This window comes from Parus major, chromosome Z, assembly GCF_001522545.3.
Source record: "Parus major isolate Abel chromosome Z, Parus_major1.1, whole genome shotgun sequence".
Taxonomy (NCBI): Eukaryota; Metazoa; Chordata; class Aves; order Passeriformes; family Paridae; genus Parus; species Parus major.
Genome location: NC_031799.1, coordinates 71096021 through 71118294, shown reverse-complemented (window position 1 = coordinate 71118294; position 22274 = coordinate 71096021). Strand labels below are relative to the sequence as shown.

The 22274-nt window shown below is 37.1% G+C and overlaps 1 protein-coding gene across 2 annotated transcripts in view; it reads left to right on the top strand.

The window, feature by feature from the left end:
• SLC12A2 (solute carrier family 12 member 2) overlaps positions 1 to 22274 on the top strand; it is a 54269-nt gene that overhangs the window by 14944 nt on the left and 17051 nt on the right. For both annotated transcript variants that reach the window (XM_015653543.3, XM_015653541.3), the window contains exons 2-14: positions 1531 to 1650; positions 2664 to 2739; positions 3298 to 3393; positions 5011 to 5150; positions 5943 to 6053; positions 8945 to 9053; positions 9433 to 9560; positions 9648 to 9732; positions 13846 to 14006; positions 18641 to 18748; positions 19361 to 19484; positions 20671 to 20772; positions 21968 to 22123. In XM_015653543.3, coding sequence (XP_015509029.1) covers positions 1531 to 1650; positions 2664 to 2739; positions 3298 to 3393; positions 5011 to 5150; positions 5943 to 6053; positions 8945 to 9053; positions 9433 to 9560; positions 9648 to 9732; positions 13846 to 14006; positions 18641 to 18748; positions 19361 to 19484; positions 20671 to 20772; positions 21968 to 22123 — 1516 coding nt within the window. The remainder of the gene's footprint in view (positions 1 to 1530; positions 1651 to 2663; positions 2740 to 3297; positions 3394 to 5010; positions 5151 to 5942; positions 6054 to 8944; positions 9054 to 9432; positions 9561 to 9647; positions 9733 to 13845; positions 14007 to 18640; positions 18749 to 19360; positions 19485 to 20670; positions 20773 to 21967; positions 22124 to 22274) is intronic.

Here is a 22274-nt window from a genome sequence, read left to right as displayed (position 1 = left end):
CACATACACGAAAGAATATATATATAACACATACCATTTTTTATATTTTTTTCCCTCTTGTAATCCATTCTGGAGACAATATAATGTACTCCTTAAGAGAGTAAGCTGTTAAAGGTAATGATCTGGAAACTGATCATGATTCTGCCTAACAGTGGAAAGCTTGTGCCTTTACAGATCACCAGATGTGTTGCAGGTGTATCAGTTTCTATGAGAATTACATAATTCTGCATCAGTTGAGAGAAGCACTGACATGAATCTGTGCTACTGACCTTTGGATAAGGTTGACATAATCTGTTTTTTTAAAAATCTGATTTGTATGTTTACTGCTGATTAAAAGAACGTATGGATGACAGTCTTCATAATCAACAGGTTTAAAAATATTTCCTCTGCACTCTGTGCTGAGACTGTATCTGGTACTAATGTATCAAGAGTAGAAAGAACGTGGTAAAATACCTCACCCTAACCTTTATTACTCCTTCTCTGCATACACTTAAAGCCTTATTTTGTCCACTCTATTTTTTGTCTTAGCAAATGCGAGTTTTGCCCTTTACCTTATTGGGATTGAACCTCTAATTGTTTAAATGTTTTCTAAGCCTGGGATGCAGGCTGCTTCACATTATGCTGCTTGAACTGGTTTGTTGGATGTTGTTCAGGGTCTTTCTAGTATGTCCATTCTTAATTTTTGTTACTAAACTAACATACTTAGCTTGGAGTGCTTTTTGCTTTCTTACAGCATGTGTAGGAAATGTTTGAGTTCAAATGTTCTGGTGTTTGCCTGGCTTGGCAAAACAAAACTGCCTTTGAAGCGAGCATATATGTGTGTATACAAATATATTTTCAATTTATATTTGAAACTGAGATTTTGTGCTTTTTTTGAAGTTGAGAATTGAATTGTAAATAAAAGGCATAAGTTAGCCTTTGTCTGTTGGGCTGATGTTTTCTCCCATCTGTCACCCTTCCTATTTAAATGGGGAGCAGTGTTTGGGAAGAGACTTCTCTTCCCTCCTTTTCGCTGAAATGCCAATCTCTCATCCTTTTTTCTGGCAGCATCACCTTACAAAGAATAGTAGAATAGTTTACAGGGAAATGAATAATTTATTTCCTGAAAAATTGATCAAATGACAGCTGCATCTGAACAACAGGAAATGCTACGGCAGAGACCTGTAACTTTTGGTAGAACAGTCTGTGCTTTCAGACAAGTAAAATTTCTTGTGCAGTTGAAATCTTCAGCTCTTTTTCTACAGATCAGGTGTTTCAATATTTTAGGGATCTAGATTTAATTCTTGAATATACTTACCACACTGGCTGTTAACAGTTTGCTCTTGTAAGTTTGTTTTACATTCCCTGAAATCCAAGATGTGGGTCATGCAAGGGGCGTAAAGGAGCAGCTTAAAACTTCTTCCATGTCAGTCTTCTAATTTTTCTGTTTACACAACTAAGTTTTTTTTTAAAAAGAAACCCATAAGTTTCACATGTCCACTCTGCTCTGTCAGTCACAAAAAAATACAAACTTTTTTTATGTTTTCCAAGGAGCCCTTTGAGGATGGCTACGCAAATGGTGAGGAAGGCGCACCGGCTGGAGATGCAGCTGCTGCTTACACACCTGACAGCAAAGGAGTAGTCAAGTTTGGCTGGATAAAAGGTGTGCTGGTAAGTTTGATATGTGGTTCTTCAGTTTCTTACAGGTGCTCATCTATTCTTGCAGATCTTTCCAGCTACCCTCTTTTTTTGGCAGGCATTGTGATAGTGTAATATAAAGATTATATGTATGAGAAGTGTGATAAATGCCATCATTTTAGGAAGGGTTGCTCCTGTTTCAGCTGAATTTTAAGGCAGTAAGTACTTCAGGGCTATAAGTTCTTAAGTGTGCATGGTTTCTTAGCACAGGTTTTAAGAGTTTTTACATTGCATGATTTCCAAGAAGGAAAAAGATACCGTGGTAGAAAAAGATATATTGGACTTCTGTGCTTTGGAGAGGTCCTTATCTCCTATTTTTGTAGGCTTGATATCTTACTCTTTAGATAAGAGAGACCCCCAAGATCTGGTTTTAGTCTCCTGTCTAAATTCTGTACAATGTAAACTCCATTTTTATTGAGATCTAAGAGTTGTAAATACAAGGATTTTAAAAAAAAATGCACACCTCTCCTTCCTGTTATTTTGCAGCTTTAAGATACAAAAGTTATAGAAATGGAAAGTTGCAGCAGAGTTTTTATTATTTTAAAAAGAGTAAGTTATTTAGTATGGTGTTACTTTACTGCCTGTTTTTTTTTGAGGGAGAGATTTATGAGAGATACAAACTGGGATTGTAGACTTCACAGTCATCATAGACTTCTGTTTTACTTTAAATCATGTATTTTGTAATGGATCTTAAAGGTTAGGGTCTAAATCTAATTATTATTATTGTTTGCTTAAGAGATGCTACAAGTATCAGACATTGAAATACTCTTAACTCTGTATTTAAGGTAGTAACTTTTTAATCATATTTAAGTCTCCTTTTTTTAATCAAATTTAAACTTGTATAATAGCATCATATTCTTGTGAAATAATTTGAAAAGTGAGGAAATATAGCAAGATAATTTCAAGAACATTAAAAACTAATGAATAATTAGTGAAAATGATGGCTGATGCAAGAACTAATCTATGTTAAATTTGTTTTATCCTAGGTACGATGTATGTTAAATATTTGGGGTGTGATGCTCTTCATCAGACTGTCATGGATTGTAGGACAAGCTGGGATAGGTATGGGTACTAATGCTTTAATTTTATTTCAATGGCTTTCAAATGTGATCCACAAGAGGTGTTGATCCTGAGCTTTTACTTCAAACTGGAATAGGAAATTAACCTTAATATTGCAAATTTTTATGATAATTTGTCCTTACCCAGAACTTCAATTACTTAGACTTTTTCATTTAGGTACAAGGCAAGTATTTTAAAATTGGCATTTGTAAGTCTTCAGTGGAACTGTGAAGAGAAACTTTTGATCTCTGGTTATTAAAACCTGCATATAGACTGTGTAGTGAAAAAGGAATTATTTTCAAAGGCTTAATATAGTGTTGGGCTGATCTGCAAAAAGCCTGTGTTTCCTTTAATCTTTAGACTACAGCTCTTACCTTACTGATTTAAGAGAGTTGGCCCAGTTTATTTGTATCCTGATGAGAGTGGTAGAAGAAGCCTCTTGCTTTAAAGTGAATTTGTGTTGTATTTGCAAGACTGAGTATTTAAATTAAATTAAGTTGAAGGTTTGTACTCTTTAATACTGCTGGGCTTACAGTGTTTTTTCACTTCTTTTCCCAAAAGGTCTGTCTGTCTTGGTTATTGGAATGGCCACTGTTGTGACAACTATTACAGGACTGTCTACTTCAGCAATAGCCACAAATGGGTTTGTAAGAGGAGGTAATGATATTTTCATCAAGTTTTTAAAACTTTCCTCACTCTGGAGTACACACTTCAATGTTGCTGAGGAGCAAAGTCTTCCTTGTGTTCTGTATGAGATTAAACAGTCATGTAATCAACAAAAATCAATAGGTAGCCTACTAATTAGGTTTGAACTCGTACCTTGCTTTTCTGCTGTAAAAGAAAATTTATTGGTGTAAATTTTCGTAATACAAACATTTTTAAAGATACATATCCAGGAATGAGTAGAGTCTTAATATTCTCCTGAGCTGCACTGGTTGGTTAAGAGTGTGCTTGTATGATGTGTCTATGTCCTGAGATAAACTTTCACACAGGTAATTCTCCAAACTCTCTGTTAGCTCCAGCTTTCCTGAGAATGATGGTTTTCATTCTCTTCCATGGTTTATGTGGTGTTGTCAGCTATTTTTGGAAATGGTTGGTGCCTCTGACACAATCAAAGTGCTTCATGTCATTACAAGACTGCTGCTAGGAAAAAATATGGTGGAATTAATGTAGAAACTTAGAAAACTATCTTCCTTAAGGTTAAGAATGAAGAGAAAAGCCTCACTGTCACAAAGTAAACACCTAATGGGAAAGATCAGCTGTGAGAGTGTTAGCATTATGCCAAGCTTAGTTTCTAAATGCCCTGTTTTTTAATTCCATTATGTATATCAGGTTTTCCCATTCATATAGGAACTTTATTTTTTGTTGTTGCTTTTAAGCCACTCTTGAAAAAATAGCACTTCATTAGAAAATATTAAGTGCTGAATTGGAAGAACTGTAGAATTTCATAGAAACAATTTTTCCTAGGAAAATGTTATATTACATTAAGATCTCTTTTTTTTAACATAAGAAATAGAGTATGGCCAAGCTGAGTCCATATGTAGGATTTGCACAAGAAGTCTAATGCAGTGAAATTAAGCATTTTCTCTTGCAGAGTTTTAACATGGACTCAGTTACTTCAGACTCGAGCTGGAGGATTTTCTTGCTTCTAGGAAGCTTAGACTTAAGTTTGAGAAATATGCCTTTGCTACATTTTCTAAACTTTACTTTGCTGTAATGCTACAGATAACTCAGATTTTCATTTGTCATGTGGGATTTGAGATGTTGTTTTTGTCCAGCTCAAAAGTACGAAGAACAGGCTCTCAAGAGTCCCATTGGAGGACAGAAAATTCCTTCAACAGCAGAGCTTTTAGAAACATGTCTTGGAAGTTTGGAACTTCAGTGGGTTTATTGCAGTCTGATTTGCCAGTTTCTTGACCTTGACTCCACAAGTGCTTTGAGCAGTTTGAAGTTAAAATCCCAGTTATGCTGCATCGTGTGTTTTACAGCTTTTTAACCATAGAAATGGTTGCATACCTGAATAATATGATGTGGTGCATGAGTCATGGTTATTTCCAACTGGTCTCTTTTCCTAAGAACTTGAAATACATTCCTGAGTCCTCAGCACATCTGTCCCTAAAATACTGAGTTAAGGGTTATTTTCTAATACATCAGGGAATAAAGAGTGAGTAGATTCTGGCTCATGTAAATGTTAAATGGCTGATAACTGTCTGTTTTGGGCTCTATCATATATAGGACTGCTTTGTCATTTGTACTTTTTTTTTTTTCTTTCAGGAGGAGCATATTACTTAATTTCCAGAAGTCTGGGGCCAGAATTTGGTGGTGCCATAGGTCTGATTTTTGCATTTGCCAACGCTGTGGCAGTGGCAATGTATGTTGTTGGTTTTGCAGAGACAGTTGTTGAGCTACTCAAGGTACAGTGGATGACAATGCTTATATTGATTATACTTCACATATAAAGTTCTATACTTCATATAGAACATTTGAGTGTATGAAGTACATACTTAATATGTCAAGTTAAAAGATTATCCTTGGGTTTTGATTCATCTAATCATAAAATGGTGTGGTTTAGAAGAGACATTTCAAGGTCACCTAGTCCATCTCTCATCCAGGTAGAATCACAAAATGGTTTGGGTTGGAAGGGACCCTAAAGACCACCCAGTGCCAGTCCCTTCCATGGGCAGGGACACCTTCCACTATCCCAGGCTGCTCCAAGCCCCATCCAACCTGGCCTGGGACACTTTCAGGGATCCAGGGGCAGCCACAGCTTCTCTGGGCACCCTGTGCCACCACCCTCACTGTAAAATGTTTCTTTCTTACATCTAGTCCAAATTTGCCATCTTTTAGTTTAAAATCATTACTCCTTGTTCTGTCACCACAAGCTCTATCCAGAAGTCTTCTCTTCTTTCTTGTAAAATCCCTTTAAATATTAAGTGATTGCAGTGAGGTCTCCCTGGAGCTCTCTTTGCTACAGGCTGAACAGCCCTTATGGTTTCCATTTGGAAGATTCATAGATTTAAAAACAAGGCAAAACCCAAATTACTTGTGTCCTTAAAGGGAATTTACAGTCAGTAAATTCATGGTTAACTACTTATTCACAGCTTAACTACTGATAAGTTATAGTGAATAGAATGCTGTTCTTTAGTAGGGAAGGTGTGGTTACCTGATTATGTATATGACTCTGTGCTTTTTGTTTGTTTTGCTAGGAAAATGGAACATTGATGATCGATGAAATGAATGATATCAGAATCATAGGGGCTATCACAGTGGTTATACTGCTGGGCATTTCCATTGCAGGAATGGAGTGGGAAGCAAAAGTAAGGAACTCCCATATTTTTATTTTTTTTTATATTCTCTTCTCCATAATTTTGATTGTTTTTGTACCTTAGCTGTCTGACTAATTTTTAGTATATTCAGTATTCTTTGATGGTATGTTAGAAGTCAGTTTTATGCAGCAGCTTTTGGTCTGGCACTAGCATGTGCAGCTCTGAGCAGCATTTCAGATCTTAAACCACTTCACTGGAGGCTTAAGCATCTATGAGAACCTAAACTCCAGCATAATCCACTCTTAATGACATTGTCAAGTAGATTAATGGTATTTCCATCTTCTGGGCAATTATACCACAAGAGAAGGTAAGAAATTCAGCTCTGGAATTTTCCCTTACTGTGAACTTCAGGCAAATTCTGAGGATGAAAAACACAGTGCTGGTACCAAAGCCAATCTGTGCTCAAATGCAGTACCCTTCCCTTCTCTTCCATTCTCTTCTGGTTTGCTTTTCAGCTGGAAACAGCCAAACAGTGGGATGCATTCACTAGACCCAGCATGGAGAAGGGTTTTGAATGTTGGTGGTGATGAATGTGTAGGAGGGAAAACCTCCTTCCCTCATCTTGTGGCTGCACAGTCTCAGCTCAACTGACTGAAGAGATCTTAAAGTACCTTTAACAGAGAAGTTGCCTTACCAGTTTTCTGCTTGGCATTATGAGGCAGTTTACCTTGCTCTCTCTTTCCTGCACCTTGTAGTCTTTTTCTGAGTATCTGTCCATAAAAAAAAAATAAATAAATTGAGAAGCAAGCCTATCACTGGGGCTTCCTTCCCAACTTATATTTGTATCACAATAGCACCTGTTTTCTGCACTGAGAGGCAATGTTGTTGTAACTGAAGGAGCCTCTTCATGAAGTATTGTAAGTTTCTTATGCTCCTGCATCAAGATGATGGTATTGATAATTGAGAGAGGGTTTTTTATCATTGTTGCTTCCAAGAAATAGGGATCCTAGAAGAAGTGAGTGAAGATCAAGTGCATTGCTTTGGTCTGCTGAGGAGAAAAGAAACTTAAAGAAACTGATTTTGGCATGAACTTCTAAATTGAACTTCTGTAAAAACTGTTTACCTTTCTCAAGTAGGCCTTGACTGTCTGTAACTTGAATTTGTGCAGTCTTTATGCACCCAACTGCAAACAATGCTGATCTTATTCTGAACTGTTTTGAAAGAATTATTTGTTACTAATCCTCTGGCCTCTGACACTTGAAATCACAAGGAGTATCATGGTTTTGCTGTGTAGCATGAGCAGTTATGTAACAATGATTTGCATGAAAAATAATGCTTCCACATCAAACCTGAATTGTGGTATTACTGCAGTGGCATCCTTATTTTAGGGGTAGCTTTCAGAAGTCCTGTACTCAGTGTAAAAGTCAAGACCTGGCTTCTCTGTCTTGGAAGGAGGCAAGTGGGAGCAATGAGAGGCAACTGAACCTGTCAAACAAGTATTTCATGTGTGCTAACATACAGCTCAGCAGAGCTAAACAGTAATGTCTCTTATTCTTGATCTGTGGTGTTCTCCTATGCCTTAGCCATGTCTTAGAGAATGGCTTGGAAAATGGAGCAGGGGGAATCTATAATAATGCCTTAGAAATAGATCTAAAAGTGAGGAGAGACTGGGATTGATTCCAGGGAAGTTTGCTTTAAAAAATGGCTTTTCAGAGTTTGTGGTGTCTACTGCTCAGCTCTTTGTGTTGAAGTTTTAGAAGCCCATTCTTTCAGACTTTGGAATTTAAGTAAGTTATGCAGCAAACATCTGTAGCTTCAGGAAGAAGCCTAGGTGAATTACTGGAAAAATCCACTTGTGGCAATTGCTGTGTGATAACTTCATCTTTATGTTTCTGTCTAACTCTGGAGACTTCTGTAAGCACCCAGCTGTATCCTTACACCTTTCACCTACCCTTGAGGCTTTACAAAGATTTAAATACAGGGCACAAACTCTTTTCTTCAGGTGGACTTCTAAATCTGCTCCAGGCCATTTTGCTCAGTTTATGACTGTTCACCCTGTTTTCTTGAGAGGCTGTGTGAACTGAAAACTTTGTTTTGTAGGCATCAGCAATACCACAGTGAGCTGAATTTTAACTCATGATTCTAGGCCTAAAAGAGGTCTGTGAATAGCTTCCTCCAAGCTACTGGCATTCCTTTCTAAGGAATCAAATGTTAACCCAAAAGATAACAGCTGTGTCATTGCTTATTTAAATGGAACTATCCCTACAGTGCCTACATTTATCTTTGTTCACACTTTTCAGGTGTTGGATGGTTTAAAGTACTTCTTGTTCAACTTGTGGGGCTTACAATAATTCTGTGGAAAAGTGACTAAAAATCTACATTGTAATAAATGAAGTCTCCAACTAGGAATTAACAAGTAGTTGTAGTTTGCAATTTAATTTCCTAAGTAAGGGTTGAAAACATGAAAAAGTAGCAAAATAACCTAGTTCCTTGCATAAAATAGGAAAAAAAAGCTGTTTGATTCTGGATGCAATAAAGTTTTTAGAAAATATCACAATCTAAAGTATAAGGCAAACTAATAATGCAATAGTTGCATTTGGCTATTTTCACATTACTTTCTTGAATCTCCTCAAATGCATTCCTTCTGGAATGTTTATATATAGAGAAAATAGTCTTTCTAAGCATTTTTTCTTTAGCAGTATAATTTTGAGGCATTTGGTAATAACAAACCTTTTTGATTAGGCATAAAACATGGAAATTATTCTTCTTAATTTTAAATCCTTGTACACGTTCTCTCCAGCTTTCCTCATTTTTTTGCAGAGAACGTTCTGAGAAGGTGAAGCTGAATTTGGAATCAAGTAAACATTTACATTTTATAGCACAGCACCTGATAGTGTGAAAAGAACAAGTCCTCCTTTCTGACAGCAGTCATTGTGTTTCAGGCACAGATAGTCCTGCTGGTGATCCTCATAATTGCTATTGGAGACTTTGTCATTGGAACATTTATTCCTCTGGACAGCAAGAAGCCCAAAGGTTTCTTTGGTTATAATGGTATGTTGAAACAGTTTACAATATGGTAAACAGTACCTTTTTTTTTGCAAAATAAGCTGTTATAAATTTAATTAAATATCTAATATACCTTATAGTCCTGCTTAACTATGGAGACTTTTTTCCTGATTCCTTCAGATTTCTGTAGTTGGGTCAAAACTTGAATATTGCTTAATATTGAATATATATTAAGTTTTAAAAAGCTGGACTTTACTTTTGGACTTTGAGTTGAAGTGATGAATTGGGGCTTAAATGTTCTTCTAAACTTAGTTTTAGGAAGTTCTTGTGTCAGTTTTTTTATTGGTCTGGTAGTGGCTGGAATGGGTTAATAAATACTTCATCTTCCATGTGAATATTGACGGATTTAAATCTTCTCCTGCAGCCGACATATTCATGGAGAACTTTGGACCGGATTTCCGACAAGAAGAAACTTTCTTTTCTGTATTTGCTATTTTCTTCCCTGCTGCAACTGGCATACTTGCTGGTGCAAATATCTCGGGGGACCTTGCAGTAAGTAGTGAATTAAAAACATTCTTCACAACCACTCGAGTGTGCATTGACCTCTGTCATCACTGTCCACTGACGTTTTTCTTTCAGGATCCTCAGTCAGCCATACCTAAAGGAACGCTGTTGGCCATCTTAATCACTACATTGGTTTACGTAGGAATTGCAGTATCTGTAGGTAAATAGAGAATGTTTTTAACTTTATCGTTTCATGTTCGTTCTGAGGGTGTATTTTGATATGGTTTTATGTAATTTGTCGTGTAAAGTTGTTGTGTAATTGAGATGGGAAAGTAATAGCCAAAGGTTTCTGCTTTTTACTGTTGGGAGATGGTTTTCAGGTGGTTTTATACTTTTGTGAAATGGCTGGTGCTTTTCTAAGAGAAGTGACTGCTTCAGACTAAAGATGACAAAAGACTTCTATTAGTGTTTCCTCATTTGTTGTGGTTATTTACATTAAAGGATTTACAGTTTAGCAGTGGGATAATCCCTGGATTAGAAAAGCATGTTTTCAGGAAATACCCACTGAAAAAACACCTGTATTGTTTTGAGGATTATGGTAATCAGCCCTTTACCTGCAGTGAGCTGAGGGATGATCAGACAGGACTGTGGTGAGGATGCTTGAGCAGTAATTCTCCAGCTGAGGGAGACCAAGAAAGGCCTTCAGTTCTCTCAGCCCACTTTTGAAAGTGTCATGTTCTCGTGTAAAGAGGAGAAATAATCACAGACTGATCTGAGTCTTCTCTTCCTAGTCTTTCTCACCCCACAGTTGTTTGAAATCCTCTGTAGAAGTCACCTTGGGGTTGATACCAATTTTGCTGTAGAGCACCAGTGGTTAACTACGTTTTTCCCACACATCAAGTAATTTTATTAACCTTAAGATTACAGGATTGTAATTGAATCATGCACGTTTCTTGCCCGTGATTGGAAATCACATAGTCACACAAACCAGTTTCTGACAGCATAATAATTTTTCTTAACATGAAAGACCTTGTTTTATAATAGCTGTGGTGCTTTTTGAATGAAATTCTCATTTACAAGAGTACCATTGATCTTACCACTAATGATACTTCCTTTCCAAAGATACCAATCTTGCTAGTCTGCCACTGTTGGCTAACGTGGGAGTGCAGCTCTGCCAAATAGTTGCTCTGTAGTGATTGTGCTTTATGCAGCATAATGGGCTACACTCATTTCCTAATTAAATTGACTGTGTAGACCTCTTGCTACCAAATTTGAGTCCTTTGGAACCTCAACCTGCACAAGACTAAAATTGTTAATACTCGCTTATTAATGGGACACTTTGATCAGCTTCCAAACATGAGAAATGGAATATAAAAGTTGACAAAAGAAGCAGTTTGCAAAACCAACTGGACGTGAAATTGTTTGATTCATCAGAAATGTTCTGCTGTGTTAAGCTTTGAATTCTGCTAGTTAGAAAAAAGGCATCAGGAGTTGTAGATGGGGTGGAATTTAGCTGCTTTTGAGACATTGGATTAGGAACATTGGGCAACTACAAAACTTTTATTCCTTTCCCAGAAGAGCAGTAAGAAAGACACTAAAGATTTGAAGGGGCTAGCAAATGTGGTAGAGCAGTTGTATCTGGAAAGAGGAAGATCTTCTGAACTTAACTCTCTATTTGCATGCTCTGTACTAAGTAAGAGGGCTAAATTGAGTAGAAAAGGCTGAAAAAAGGAAAATTGCTGATCCTGCTGCTAGAGCTAGGCAGCTATTTCAAAAAGATAACTGTGAGACATAGGTATGCAGTTTCATAATTTAGCAAAGGACAAATGCAGACATGCAGGTGGCATGAGGAGGCAGATTTCACAGGCAAATTCACATCAAAAATCTTGGAAGATATATTTCAAAGAACAACATTTAATGCTTTAAAAACAAAGGAAGTTCTAACAAAAAAAAAACACAAAACAATGTTCTGAGTAGCATTAAGACCTGCTTCCTGTAGTTATGAAACTAAAACTAATCAACAGGAGCCAAACTGTATGTGTTTACAGAACTAGTAAAATTAAACACTCTGAACTGCAGTCTAAAGGGCTGTAATACCCCTGGAATTCACATATTAAGGAGATAACTTGATAGACATGGCTGTAAACTTTCTCATGCTTAAAGCATGGCCAAGCTCTATTTGACTTTGGCAGAAACATGCTTATAAATGCCTCTCAGAAGGTGAAATGTTATTTTCATGGGAGGCAAGACCTACAGACTTTAAGGGAAAATGCTCCCAGAATCATATAAATAAATGAAGCTTTTTTTCTGAATGAGTGCTACAGAAAGTAACATTTATTATTGTTGCTTTTGTCTAAGTGTCTTCTGCTGAGAACAGAGCCTGCCTGGCTGGCTTCTGTTCTTCATTCTCTCAGAATAAGACCCACATTAAGTTTGTTCCTACTGCTATATCTCTTTCTGCCATATTTTGATTCCATGCCTGAAAGTCCTGCCAAACCAGCTGATTTTGAACTTTGAGAAAATGAGGAAGAGGAGGGCTGTGATTATTGTGCACTGTAGGTATTTAATGAGTTGTTCAGTATAATGGGCCTGCCACTGCAATCTGTCACAACAAAATGTTATTTACAAATAGTTCACCTGAGAAATGTGTTGTCAGATCCATTATATACTGCTTGAGTGGCTGGGGTAAATACTTGTGTAATGAAGAAGGAGAAACATTTTTCTCTTACAGAGCTTTTTAATCCCAGATAAACAAGAAAACCATAAAAAAGCCTCAGCTCCTCCAAATACTCACAAAGAAAGGTGCAAGAAAGTGTTTAACATAGGAAACTTTTTGGTAATTTAACCAATTAGGCATAATAAGTAACTAAAAAAGAAATGAGGAGTGGAAGGATTAATTAATGTCCACCTGCTGGGACCAGGTGTTGCTGTGGGCTGTTAATCAGCTTCTGATGGCTCACAACAATTAAAGTACAGTATAGATAATTAGGAATTCATTTTCCCCATGGAAGAGAGACAACATTCATAGATGCCTAGGATTATTACTGAATAAACTTAAACTTGCAGCAGATCTATGCCTTCTTCTTTACTTTGCAAGTAGTGATTTTTCCTTAGCTGTCATGGGGTTCTGTTGCAAGGCAGTTCTTGTCATTAAGGTTCCTAAAAGATTAAAATAAGGGAGTTCTATTGACTCTATAGGCTTTTCCCCACTTCTTGTTTAATTCCTGTTCCTTGAGATATTTTCCCAGTGTTCAAACAGTTTGATTACCTTTACTATTAGACCACAGAATGTTAAATAATACTTAGGCTGATCTACTTTTTGTCATATATGAGAAAAAAAAAACTTGAAAACTTAGTGGTATTTTAGTACTCTTTAGTTTTTATTAATATTTACAGGCTGAAATGCTGATTTTCTCCAAATTAAAAGGAATCATAGATGGAACTGAAGACACTAGTTAAGGTGATGATTATAAGAGAATGTGGGAGAAATAGTACTCTGTTTTTCACCAAGAAACCAACTGAAGAATACCGTGGTCACACAGGGCATGGCTTATTTAAATATTGGGAAATGGCTTGCAACAGGCTTTCATGAAACTTAGTTTTTTTTAATGGCTGAGTCAGATTGACAGAAAAAAAACCAACTGCAACAGAAATGGTACCTGTCTGCAAACATTTATACACACTAAACAAATCTGCACTCCTCTAGGAAAAATGACCAAAAGAGAAAGTATAAAGTTATAAAATTATAACTATAAAGTTAAAGAACTATAAATTGGTTTGTGTTGGAGGACACCTTAAAGATCATCCAGTGTCACCCCTGCCATGGGCAGGGACACCTCCCACTGTCCCAGGCTGCTCCAAGCCCTGTCCAGCCTGGCCTTGGACACTTCCAGGGATGCAGGGTCAGCCCCAGCTGCTCTGCTCTGTGCCAGTCCTGTCAAATCAAGTGCTGTTTTATAATACTGACTTCAATTCAGGAGCTATTTGGAAGCTCACACTTCATAGAAATAGTATTTTAAGCTAAAATTGTGCTCTTAAACTTTTGCAAGTCTACTGACATAGTTTTCCTCTGTGCTAAAACTTTCTGCTTCTTCCTACAATCAGATATTTTAAAAAACTAAAAATTGTTTCAGCCAAGGGAGCATTTGTTTTGTTTGTATTTGTTCTTCATAGTGAAGCTAGGCTTAGTACTGTAGTGCGTTAAAAAACCAAATGCTGTGTTTTAATGTTGCTCTGTGAGATTATGCTTTTATAAAAAGGAATTAACACATATCCTTAAACTCAGGTTCAGTTTGTTAAAGCTTTTTTTTTTTTATTGCTGTGTCTGTTGTAGGTTCCTGTGTAGTTCGAGATGCCACAGGGAATATTAATGACACCATTGTCACCGAGCTGACAAACTGCACCACTGCAGCCTGCAAACTAAACTATGACTTCTCATCCTGCCACTCTCAGGCAGGGCCAGGGTGTCACTATGGGCTGATGAACAATTTCCAGGTATAAAACTTCCTCCTTAATCTCTATGTTTGGTTTTGTGTTTGGTTGGGGGTTTTTTTGGGGTTTTTTTTTTTTTTTTTGGTTGGTTTGGTGGTTTGTTTGTTTGTTTTTGTGGGGTTTTTTTTGGGATTTTGTTGTTTTTTTGTTTGCTGATGGTTCTGGGTTGTTTTTTTTTTTGTTGGGCAGGTGGGGATTTGTTTTTGGTTTGTTGTTTTTTTGTTGTTTTTACAGGGTTGGTTTGGTTTTTTTCCCTTGGATTTGTTGGCTTGGGGTTTTTTAATTTGCTTATTAGGATAAGTCATAGGCTAAATATTCACCTCCATAAATACAAGTTTTATCTGGAATAGGTGCATGGTACACTCTAGCTGGTATGCAAAAGAATGTATACATGTTGAAAACTCTTAGGTGTTTATATGCAGGTGGTATAAATATTTACACTTTTTCTGAGTAAATTGCTTAGATTTAGGTGGTGGTGCTACAGCTTTCTTTAGGTACCTGAATGTCATCATTCACTGGTAGGGGTAGATATACTCATTTTTCAGCAATGATGCTGAGTAATCATAAGTAGTATCTGTCAGTAATTTTCTTGCTAAATTTTAAAATTTTTTAGAAAATATGCTGTTTTACATGTTTATCACAGCATCTTCTTTAATGGTAATAAGGTCATGAACTTTAATTAAAAATGATGTTACAGTATTTAAAAATCCTCTACAAGTTAAGCGGTAATTCATAGTCTTTCACCACAGCCAGCTGGGTTGTTCATGAGCTACTGGTGAGGGTTTGAAAGAATCCAGGGAAAATGAACTTACTGCCCACTTTGGGTAAAAAGTGCTGCTTTGTGGTAGTACCATCTTTGCCAAAAGTTTTTCTAACAGGTACAGGAAAAAGTTGGCCAGAGATTGAGCTGAAATACACTGATGAAATTGTTATAGTGGAATAAATGTGGCTATTTTGTGCGATGTTAACTTTGTTGTTTCTCAGGGAAAGTTGGAATTGCTCTTGTGGGATTGACAAATTTGCAAATATCTGATGACTTTGATTGTTTAAGCTCAAAAGCACCAACATATTTTCAGATGTACAGCTGTGAATAGCCTGTAGCTGGCTTCCCCTGGTTGTCTTTAAGTCATAACTTTTGTAAGGTTCTTAACATAAATGTTACTTGTACTTACAGAGTATTTCTGCCTCCCAAATTATTCTTGCTTCTCTCTGTGGAAAAAAGAGTCAATTAGGAAAAGTCACTTTTTAAGGCCAAAGGCAGCACAGAGAATACAGTGCCCCTCACACCCCCCTGCTTTGTTATAGTTTTGGAAACCTTCTATGTGAAATTTAATTTTTCTAATACCCAGTGAGGCTCTCCCTTGCTGTTTTTTCTCCCACCCTCTTAGCTTTTGCTGTGCATTTCTGAGAAGAGTCTGATTCTGTCTTCTCAGCAGGTGTCAGAAGGAAAATGTTTGTATGAGAGGCTGTTTATCTAACGAGAAACTTGTCCAGTTCATAACTGAACTGCTCATAACTTGGTATTTCTGATTGTTAGGTGAGATTATTTTTTTTCATATGCAGAGCATGGTGTGTGTGTGAAGGGGAGTGTCCAAGCTTGTGCACTTCTCAAGCTCAAACTTAAATTTCTTCTCTGTAAATAACATAATACTGCACAAATGAAAATTAATCCCTAAGGTGAGGGAAGATGGTTGTTGTATTTCTCTTCCAGCTGGTAAACAGGCAGGTTCTGGGGCAGAAAGTGCCAGTTTGTGTTCACAGTGTAATGGCTTTATCACTTCAGGACACTTTGTGCTGCTCTCAGTTCTTCTGACAAAGAATTGATCTGAGGTTCTGCTGGGGCAGCTAAGGGTTTGGGTGTGATCAGGCAGCAGATGGATGCCTTGTAGTATGATTTACCTGTGGAAATCTTAGATGAGAAACTCTAAATGAGGACAATAGGTGAGACAGGCTCAAACCTACCTAGGAAGAACATCTTTAGTTTTTCTTACAGTCAGTGAATTACAGGTCCTCACAGGCTTCTGATACATCTGGTCAGTGTCAGTGGTTATTCTGTGCTCAGGCTGTCACCTGGAAGAAGAATATTTTCAAAAATTTGTTCTGGGGTCTATAACGTCAGCCTAGAGCTTCCCAGTAAAAAGTTACAGCTTTGGGTAATTAAAATGCAGATTTTTTTTTATTTCAACTTCAGATGAAGGTTGAAAGTAGCATGAAACTCATTTGTTTGCTCCTGAGTGCTGAACCAAGGAGCTAAATGTGCAATATACAATATTTCATGACCCCAAATGTTTGAAATTTGGGAAACTCCCTTAACTGTAAATGCCAGGCAAACACACTGAGTTCCTTATCAGCAGGAACTGTATGTCTGTGTCAACACACCAGTGGTTACAGGGCCACTCTGCCCTTTTTTTCCCCAGTTTTGTAGGGATGAAGATGTCAGTGCTATGGGTGGCTGCCTTTGTGGGCTCCCTGCTTCGTGGTCAGGAGGTCTGGATTGTGCTGGGGATGGAGGGAGGGGAGTTCAGCACCACGTCACTCTGATTCTGCTGGATCTGGTTCCCCCTGTATTCTCCTAGCTTACAGAAGCTTCCTGAAGTCTCTTAACCTGAGGCATAACTTATAAGCTTTTAAAATGCCAAATATTAATTGCATAGGCTTTGCTGGAGTATCTCTCAACTTTGTAAAATAAATAAATAAGTTTGTAAAATAAAATGTGTAATAGGCAAAAATATAGGGTGTCAGTAATTGGAGGAATTGAACAGAACCTAGAAAGAGAATGTAAAATATTAATCTGTTTCCACAAGCAAATAGTAAGTTGAGGCAAGTGTAGTAAAGTGAAGGCATCAAAATAAAAATGTTTTACATGTGGGAAGAAGAGTGATGGAGACCTGTACACAGATTCCCTCTGAAATGAGGGAAGCTTGATTATTCCATCCCTGTCAGGGAAAAAAAAATACATACTGTTACTGTAAAAATTATTCTGCACCTGTTTATTATGTTGCTGTAGCAAAAGTTTCTACAGTCGTAGTAAAGCATTTACACCCTTAAGTTTTATTCTGTAACATAATGTAGGCCTATTGGAAAGTTCCTTGTAAAGCTGTAACTTTTTCTGTTGCTCATAAACTTAAATTAAACTGGGGCATAGGAGAGATAGCTTAATAGATGTGTTGTTAGTTTTACTCTCGGTGATTATAGGCCTGGCATGCCTGTTTTGCTTTCTATAAACTTGCAAATAGGCTGCAGGAAATTCTCTCCTTTATTTGTTACACTACTCTGACAGATACTTCACTCTTGTTTTTTTGCAACTTCAGTTTATTAAAATCTCTTTTCAAGCAAGGCATGCCTTGAACTGACCAGTGAAACATGATGTACTGCACAGACTCAGCTGACTGAGAGACCCAGCAATCTTTGTCAGTCTGATCTGGAGAAATCCACTAAATTTTGCCATTTTTTCACTAGCCCTAATGAACAAAACTTCATCAGTCATCTATACATTATGTCTGAGAAGATCTGACCTAGTAAGATGTATTTAGACAACAAGATTTTCCAATTTCAGGTGACAGTAACTTTAAAACAGTAGACTTCTGTATGTTTTTTCTTGCCTTCCTTCAGTTGCTCTGCTGATAATTTAAATGAGATTTCCAGGGTGAAAAAGGTGAGTAAGCAGTGCAGATGATGCAGAGCCACATTGTACTTGAAAAACACCCTGCTAGGTTTTGTCTGTTGACTAAAATTCTTCAGCAATGGCTGTTTTAAAGCAACTTTAGCTTTTTTTTTTCTGTAAAGAAAAATATTCAATTAAACTGTGAATGTTTTTTACTTACACAGTTGTGTATCTTAATTCACATGACAGATGCAAAGCTGGATGCAGCTGTGGTACAGAAATAATCAGTAGAACAGTGGAGTCATAGAGTGGTTTAGGTTGAAGGGGACCTTAAAGATGATCTTCTTCTAATTCACATGCCATGGACATGGATGGCATTTACTTTTTATAAGCTCCTTCTTTTTTTAAAGCCCTTGGAGGTACTGGAAGGCATCAGCTCATTACTCATCCAGCTTATCGAGGATTGCATGTTTGACTTCTGTCACTGACATTAGAGAGATGTGCTGGGATTTGATCTTGGGGAGATAGGAAGCAAGTTTGTCTTGATCTTGTGGTTTTGACTGGGGAAAAAAGCCTGACTTAAAATGATGGAGATTGTGACAAAAGACAGTGAACTTTCATTGATGTTCCCCAGTTTCCCCACTTGTTTAATCACTTGGGCTTTCTGAGACCATGTTAGTCAGCAATAGGTTAGTTGAAATATGTAACACATTCCAAAGTATTTTTCTTCCATTACTTCCTCCTGATCTTCTTACGAGTCCATGAAGACTTCTGCCCTTGATAATTTGAGCTTCAAATTATAGATACATTGTGTGAAAAGCCACCACCACCTCGTCCTGAGATCAGGATGCATTTATATTCCCTGATCTGTGTCTAGCTCATTCATTTATATGAATGTATGATACTCAGCTTTTAAGTGAAGAGTGCATAGTATTCTTTTTTTTTTCTGTTTGTGTAGTTAATGGTGCCATCTGTTTGTGTAGGGTACTTTTTCACATATTTAAAAAAAAAAAAAAAAATTGCTGTTTTTCAGGTCATGAGCATGGTATCAGGATTTGCACCACTGATTTCTGCAGGTATTTTCTCAGCCACCCTATCATCTGCATTAGCATCTCTTGTGAGTGCCCCTAAGATCTTCCAGGTAAGTAAGGGAAGAAAACAGCAATACTTTGAAGAATGATTAATTTTGAGTCATTGTTTTTGGAAGGGGACTCTGACACACTGCCACTGTGATCCATATCAGATGACATCAGTAATTTGTTCTAATATTTACCTGTTGTTTAGAGTAGGAGAACAGTTGTTACCATTTCTTGAGGTTCCTGAGTGTGTTTTCTTTTACCTTATTTTTAACTATTGAATCTCCTTGTCTGTCTTTATTTGGGTTAAAAAAAGTTCAGTGGGAATCAGTTCTATTGATGCAGAGAACTAGTGTGTATATTGGGCAGACTTTTCACTTCCTTAGAAAATAAGGTCTGTAAAAAGAGACTTTTTGTGATTGTAAAACAGTACTCAAGTAAAACAGACAGTTAATTACAGAAGAACAAAGCTGCTTCTTGCAGGTGCACATTACTGACGGATAGAATAGTGGAAATGCAAAATGTCAAGATGCAAGAACAGTTGAGAATGTAATTAGTCCATGATGGTTATAAACTATCAGGAAATGTTCAGAAAGATAGTATGCAGTGGAAGATGGCAGTGAGCAAAATGCATGTTGACCCTTGATTTATTTTTTTATTATTATTTTTCCTCTTAGGCTTTGTGCAAGGACAGCATTTATCCAGGATTTCAGATGTTTGCTAAAGGCTATGGGAAGAACAATGAACCACTGAGAGGATATATTCTAACATTTTTAATTGCACTTGGATTCATACTAATTGGTTAGTTTGAAATTTCAGTAAATCTCAATCTCCTTTTGTCCTTTAGAAAGCATTCCAACAAATGCTGTGAACTTGTTGACAGGGTACTAGAGATCTAATGCACAGATTAATTCTAAGCCAGCAAATCTGGTTATTTTGAGGTTTACTTTCTCCTGTCTTCTAGATAACAACTGTGTCAAGAACTGCAGTAAATTTTAACTGCACTTCTCTTTTTAACCATAGGTATTTGTCTCTAGGTGCTATCAGTCAATAGAAATACATCCTTTGCTCGAGGCAGTGTGAACTCCCTGTAAATATGAAAGTTCATTTCAGATTTTTAATAATGACAGAGAGCTTCAGTAAAATTCAAACTTGCATGAGCAATATTATTTAAAATGTGCTTTTCTGTTAAGTTACTTAAGTAAAGCTGAGTGCTGACACTGCTGTTGCTGAAGGTTGCCTAGGTATAATTAATTACATGTGTTCTCTGTAGGTGGCAAACTAATTGTGCTGTGTCCATCTATGAGTCCTGTGCCAGTGCTTTAAACTTCTTTTCCCAATTTGCTCTGTCCTCCTTCCTCCACATCTGCTTGAGGCAGAGATACACCCATGGGGTCCCTACTGACCCATGCTGACTGGAAGCTTGATTCCAGCTAGAAACTTGCAGACTAGGATGGCACATCTGCATTTTGATCACTTATTTTTTAAAGTTTTAATGGTGTTGAGAGTACACATACAAATGTTTTGTACCATGCTGCCTCGAGGAGAGAGTATCAGGTTTTTCCCTCTCACTGAAAAGGATGTAAGCATCACTGTTGTGATGGTGTTGGTCTACAGCATTAAAATCTTCTGGCGTTCTTCAGAACTCAATATGTTTGTTCACTGATCCAAGCCCTGCTGGGAATGAACTTTTCTCAATTAATGATCTTGAGAAAGTATGTAGTGCTTCTAGGGTGCTTCTAGAACACTTGGTAGTGCTTTTATTTTTGAAACTGAAAGCTGCACTTCTTAACTGTTAAAATAGAATTTAGTAAATAGGAGATCATTGACATAAAGCTCTGTCAGCAAAAAGGGTACACTGCATTTCCTTAGAGTATATCAGAAAATAAGATTCTTTGTAGCAGAATTTTTACTCTGTGATCTGCAAAGCCGTTGGATTATACCTTTGATAACAGCTTGCCTTTTTTTTTTTTCCCCCATTTTACAGCTGAACTGAATGTCATTGCTCCAATTATTTCTAATTTCTTCTTGGCCTCATATGCCTTGATTAACTTCTCTGTATTCCATGCTTCTCTTGCAAAATCTCCAGGTAGGAACTACGTTTCAGGGGTGGGAGGTCAGCCTTGCAATTCCTTTATGCATAAATACAATTTAAAAGATTTGAAAATAAATAGAGGTTTAGTTAAACTATTAGATTCATATTTGATTCTCATGGCATTAAGAACTTAATATGTTGTATTCATGGGTCTTCTGATATTTTGAGAACTGGGTGATCCAGTGGGGCTTGGGGGCTACTAATTTTGTCATCTTTGCTGAGGGGCCACAAGATAATTCAGACTTTATTCAGAAACTCAGGAAGAAAGCTTTTTTTGCTAATTCAATAGCTGGTGCTGTCAAACCACCATTTTGTTGTCTTCAGTTTCTGTTAATGTGTTTCATCTTCCAGTTCAGAAGAAACAGGCATTGCTGGTGGCATTGCCACATTTTTATAGTCTTTAGTGTGGGAGGTTGGTTAAACTACAAGAATAAGTCAAAACCTGGTACCTGCAGAACAGATCTACATTATACCCAGTCCACACACAGTTGCACTTGTAGTAACTCCCATAAAAGCTTCTTAAGTTACTGAACTGGTAGATTTATTTTTTTTCTTCTCAGAGGGTGGGTATAACAGTTTGCACAGCAGTTGTAACTTTAATAACCTAATACTCTTGTTAATTTTGGATGTGTTCATGGAGGTGTGCTTGTGTATACCTGATTTTGGATAAATTTGTGGCAAAAAATGTAAAACACTGGCAGTCCAGTATTTTGATGTACCCAAGTTCTGTTTGGATTATACCTTTCCTTTTAATCTAGTGAGAATTTCTATGTGAAAGCAGTAAAAGTGCACAACTAAAAAGGGTAGTATGTAAGAAACTGAAGTATGAGACAATGATTTATGCTTTACTACCTTTGAAAGGAGAAATTGAATGCCAGGCAAGGCTATTGCTGAAAGTTCCTGGAGCCTGACTGAACAGACATAGTGCCACAAGCATCCTCAAACTTCCCTTCTGAGCTGTGCTCTTAGGGGGTGAAATTAGGAGCATTTACATATCTGTCAGATACAAATTAATTTGAAAGCATAAATGTGCCAGTCTGCATTTTTTGCTTCACTCAGACTCAGGTGTTCACATGGATGGATGCAGAATACAAGGGAAGGAAGAAAAATTGCAGTGCCTTCCTTCTCTTGTAGTGTTGTTTTAATTGATTTTCCCCCTCTTTCTTCTATCCTGCAAAATTTTGGCTAGGCTGGCGCCCTGCTTTCAAATACTACAACATGTGGATTTCTCTGGTTGGAGCTATTCTGTGCTGCATTGTAATGTTTGTCATTAACTGGTGGGCAGCACTTCTAACCTATGTCATAGTCCTTGGGCTTTACATCTATGTCACTTACAAGAAACCAGGTAAGTACAGGGCCTTCTTTTGGTTTTAAAGAGGGGAAGGAAGGGAAAAAGTGATGGTCTTGCCAGGGAAAAACCCCAGCAACTACTTTCTGTTTGGACCACTAGATTAAATTTCTGCATCAGGCTTTTTTTGTTGTAATTAAATGGAATT